Source organism: Eurypyga helias, unplaced genomic scaffold, assembly GCF_000690775.1.
Source record: "Eurypyga helias isolate BGI_N326 unplaced genomic scaffold, ASM69077v1 scaffold22906, whole genome shotgun sequence".
Taxonomy (NCBI): Eukaryota; Metazoa; Chordata; class Aves; order Eurypygiformes; family Eurypygidae; genus Eurypyga; species Eurypyga helias.
Window position 1 is genome coordinate 1,256 of NW_010257549.1, and position 4,915 is coordinate 6,170.

The 4,915-nt window shown below is 39.4% G+C and overlaps 1 protein-coding gene across 1 annotated transcript in view; it reads left to right on the plus strand.

The window, feature by feature from the left end:
- Positions 1 to 511: 511 nt before the first annotated feature.
- DHX9 (DEAH (Asp-Glu-Ala-His) box helicase 9) overlaps positions 512 to 4,915 on the plus strand; it is a gene marked incomplete at both ends in the record, with an annotated part of 17,312 nt that continues 12,908 nt past the window's right edge. The window contains 4 exons of the mRNA XM_010154062.1: positions 512 to 652; positions 1,888 to 1,999; positions 2,251 to 2,375; positions 2,788 to 2,924. Of these exons, the coding sequence (XP_010152364.1) occupies positions 512 to 652; positions 1,888 to 1,999; positions 2,251 to 2,375; positions 2,788 to 2,924 (515 nt within the window). The remainder of the gene's footprint in view (positions 653 to 1,887; positions 2,000 to 2,250; positions 2,376 to 2,787; positions 2,925 to 4,915) is intronic.

A 4,915-nucleotide genomic window follows, 5' to 3' on the forward strand; every position in this document is an offset into this window, starting at 1 on the left:
TAGTCTGAATTTTGAACGCGTTTCCTGTGATCAAGTTTTGCAGCAGCCCGTCAGGCAAGCTAGCAGGGTATAAAGTTGCTGTTCTAAAGCTTGTCTCTGAGTTTATGAAATACGTATTACTAGCTGTAATAATGTGGAGCTACAGCAGAGGACACACAAAATCACTCCTGTCCTTGTTGTCTGAGGGTTTAGGATTAAGGTTGAGGGAAGTGAACCTGGGCAGAGTTTGCTTATGTGTGTTGGTAGTATCACTTCCTACACAGATTCATTTTCTTCAACACGGTTTTGGGGAACACTCATGCTCGCTGAGAATGGACTGTGGGTGTTTTCTTTAATAGGTGTAAAGTATACATTCAAAACCTACAGAAATATACGCATGTGTAAAACAATACTTAGTAATACTACTTTTCCTGTAGCAACTGATTAGCAATTGCTATTTAGTGTTTCAGTATTACTGCTTTTCGAGACCCTTTCACTTGTGAGTGCCACAGATCTGTATTGTTGTTTGCAGGTTCGAGTGGAAGGCTTTAACTACATTGGCATGGGCAATTCCACTAACAAGAAGGATGCACAGAGCAACGCTGCTCGAGACTTTGTCAATTACTTGATTCGGGTGAATGAAATGAAGAGAGATGAAATTCCTGCGTTTGGCGTAAGCTGCTCTTTTTTCTTACCAAAGACTAATCTTTAATTGCAGTGCCATGCCTCCGGCTGCATTTCTTCCCTGGAGTTCAGTCTGTGTGCGGTGAAGAAGACTGAAAGCGCATGATTTCGGCTTGTAGTGCTGGACGGCTGGAGTATAGGCAGTGAATGTTGTAGGCTGAGCTGGTAAAAACAGCTGCGTGTTTTCTGCATAACTGATGAGGCTGGAGAGAATTCAGAGTCCGTGTAAGCTGCAGCATGACTTGAATGCTGAATACTGACACCTGACACTGGGAATTGTTTCAAATGCATGTTATGATACATACTACTGCGTACTTTTTTTAAAAAAATCACATCTCAAACCAGACATGGGAAATTTTTTTAAACCATAAATGCTTTCTGCCTTAGCTCCTTGTGTAGTAGGATCGCTGCTTTTCATGACATTTTATAAACTGTGCAGGTATCAGCAATGACTGTCACGTAAAAGCGAAGGAGGAAGATAACTACAGCAGTTTTAGAGAACAGTGAATGAAGCATGAAGCTACGTGTTAGGCGTTGGCAGAGTGTTTTTCAGGTGCCTCATTAAGGATATATCCATATAAGATAATATAGTTTGATCAGTGGAAGCAGAGTCCCTGCCTCATTAGCCTTGGTGAAGCCTTATGGTAACAGGACCTGTATTGTTTCTGATGTACCTGTTGGTTTTGTGGCAATGCAGTGGGTTGCATGGCTAGATCTGAAAAGGGATCATGTGCTCTGTATCTTGAATAGAGCAGAGGTGGTGTGACCAGTTAGGTAAATGTACACATCTCAGAATGGTGAGAATTCACATTGTAATGATTAACCATCGTTGGGTCATTTCCTAAGGGTATTCATGTTTTCTTACAACAGGTGTTTGTACACAAAGTATGTTCATAACTCATTAATAGTTGAATTGCCTTGGATGTATGACAGGGACTGGTGTCTGTTATTTTATCGTGCGTGCTGAAACACTTGATTTTATAATTACTGAACTTCAGTAAGTCAGGGCTACTTTTTGGTTGGAAATCTTCTTACAGAACGCTCACAAAAAGCCAAATATTCAGCAGTTGTATTCCTTTCACTTTTCAAAGGGGTGTTGCTACTGGGGGTAGCTGTTGCACAATGATGTGTGATCTAAAACTGCCTGAACAGTTTTCTAATTAAGTAGTAAAGAGCCTCATTCAGTACGAATGTGCTGATATTTCCCTTCATTCCCTTTCCTAGCCGGCAGCTGGTGATACTCCTGATGGACAGAAAGCAGCCAGGGATGTTACTGATTCCAGCTCTACTTTGGGTGGACCTCTTCCTCCGCATTTGATTATAAAGGCTGAAATAGGTAAGACACTGAAAACTGTGATTTACACATATGTGGATGTAATATTTACACATAGATGTGGGCGGGGATTTTTCTCCTAAATAGCACAATTCTGCAGACAGAAGACAATTAGAAGTCATTGTAGTTTTGAGGCAGGGGTGTGAATGACTGCATGAAATCTGAGGGACTGGTCATGTCCCGTTGAGGTCTCTCCATTGCTGAGAACATGTTTTGGGAGTGTTACTCTGGCTTTGTTTTTTTCCATGCCATAGGCAATGGTGCAGGTGCAGCACCTGGAAACTCTGGCAGTCACGGAGCTCAGTGGGATCGGGGTGCAAATTTGAATGATTACTATTCAAAGAGAGAGGAGCAAGAAGTGCAGGCAGTAAGTCATTCTGTGTAATTCTCCTTTACTTTTGTTCTTGAAGAGGTGCCTTTTGTTCCCTTTCATTTGCTATTAGCATTTATAATCAAGCTTGCAGTTTTCATTTGACATTTTGCTGATGGTTTCAACTTAAGCTGCAGATTTACCTGCTGGCTTTTAGCAAAGGTGACATGTTTGAGCTAAGAACAAAACAAATAACTCTGGATACTGTGAATATTCAATTTTTTGTGTGGACACTTTGTTGTGACAACAAGGAATTACTGAGCACTTTTTAGCATTTTCTGTAATGTCTTCATTATTTGATAGCATCGAGACAAGACATTTCAAATAGCTGTTGTAAGGACATTTAAAGCTGAAATTTGTTAGAAACCAGTGAATGATAGTGGGTGGGGTTTTTTTTTTTTTTCAATATTAGACCTCGGAGTCAGAAGTGGACTTAAATGCCGATCTTCATGGGAATTGGACCTTGGAAAATGCCAAGGCACGTCTGAATCAGTTTTTCCAAAAGGAGAAGATTCAGGAAGAATATAAATACACTGAAATGGGGCCTGATCACAACAGGTTGGGTCGTTTTAGTCACCTTTTGCTTGTGAAGGTTTAGAAATGTTTCTTGTGAGTGTGGCTAATCACACTTCTTTGCAGTGCTCCACAGTGCCGTTTGAGAAAGCAGTGTTCTTTACCAGGACCAACAACATCCCAAAATCTTGAAATCGGGGTGATGAACCTTGGTGCCAGGATCTGAGGGACTCTGAAGAAATTGCTGTCTCATGTTTTTCATGGATGCGCAACTTTTGAAATGATTGCTGTGCTCTAGCTAAGCGTTGAGGTGTCAGTTTGAGAGGAAAGAAAGAGTGCTCAACTACTTGGGGGAATTGTTTGTATGACTGCAGTTGCCTTTTTACATTTTGAGGAAATCTTAAATATGCTTACATTTGCTTATGTACATATGTGCTTTAAGGACATTATTATAATTAACTTTTTTGGCAGAGGAATCTTCTACTGCAAAAATTAGTTTGGCAGAGTCTTCCTGAAGGAGTTTTGAGGATCTTAAATTTCAGTTGAAACCAGCTGGGTATTAGTATGACTGCAGTTGCCTTTTTACATTTTGAGGAAATCTTAAATATGCTTACATTTGCTTATGTACATATGTGCTTTAAGGACATTATTATAATTAACTTTTTTGGCAGAGGAATCTTCTACTGCAAAAATTAGTTTGGCAGAGTCTTCCTGAAGGAGTTTTGAGGATCTTAAATTTCAGTTGAAACCAGCTGGGTATTACACTTTTTTGACTTTCTGCCCGTTCCATCAGAAAATTTACATGTGCTTCTCCCAAATGAAAATAATGCATAGCAGATTGTGCATAAAGAATTGATGGGGTTTGATTCTTTTACCCTTGTTTGGAATTGTCTTTACAAATCATTAAAACTTCAGTACACTGTATTATTTCTTGTGAAGTATAATCAGAAACAACAACATGCTGCCGCTGGAGTCTTTTTGTGGGGGTTTGGTTTTTTTTGAATTACATAAATTTGTTTCCAATGAGAGTTACTTTTTTTGGAAAGACAAGTGAATGTTCTTATTATAGTCTTCCATGAGAGGCTTACTTGCAGGATAGCTAGTATTCTTTTGTTCTTAAGTCTTCCAAGCATTTAGAACATAGAAAATACATGTATTGGTGTCAGAAAGTTCTAAATTCTCATTTAAAACCTGTCTTCAAGTCACTTCATCTCCATTTATGTTTACAAGCAAGGACATTTCTTTCCCGTAAATGAGTAACAGAAAAAGGTAGTACAGTACCAGGAATTTGAAATATGCTTGTTGCAGATGTAGTTCTTGAGCACTTCTTGTATTCTGTAACTTGCAGATTACTTGTGCAGCTTGTTTTGTTATGCCTTCTGCAGGTAAAAACATTCAGCCCCGCATATTGAAATGCATATAATCCTGAGCAGAATGAGGTGGCCATCGATGACAGTATGTTTCTCAGCCCACTGCTGTTTTCTGGGTAGCATTTCAGAGTTTCATGTTTACTACATCCAGGAAAGCTTGTGTGAATTGCTCTGGATGGAATGGCAGAAGGGGGAACTACCTGCTGCAAAGGTTCAGATAGGCCTGAAACAATCCTAATGTCTTCTAGTATTCATTGGGAGAGGGAAACTGTTGGATTTAATCCTTTTGGTATGTATAACAGGAGAGGAAGAATTTAAGATGTTTTTGGAGTTTTGAGGACAGGAATATAGGGGTTTTTTGTTTGGATTTTTTTTACGTAATGGTCTCTATAACAGAAGTATCAGCCTTCCTCTCAGAGGTTTTTAAAGGATAAATGTTTTTGTTGTCAATTAATCATAGTCCCATGGCATAAGAACTTAGTAATAGCTGGAAAATTTGGGATTCAGAAGGTCTATTTTAATTACGACAGGAGGGTATAAATTGTAAACATAAGCATGGCTCTCCTAATACGCAAAGTGTGGACTAACTATTAAGGGATGGGATGTGGCTTTTCTCTCTTGGGATTCCATCAGTAGCATGGGGTGCCTTTGCCTCCTTGTGTTCCT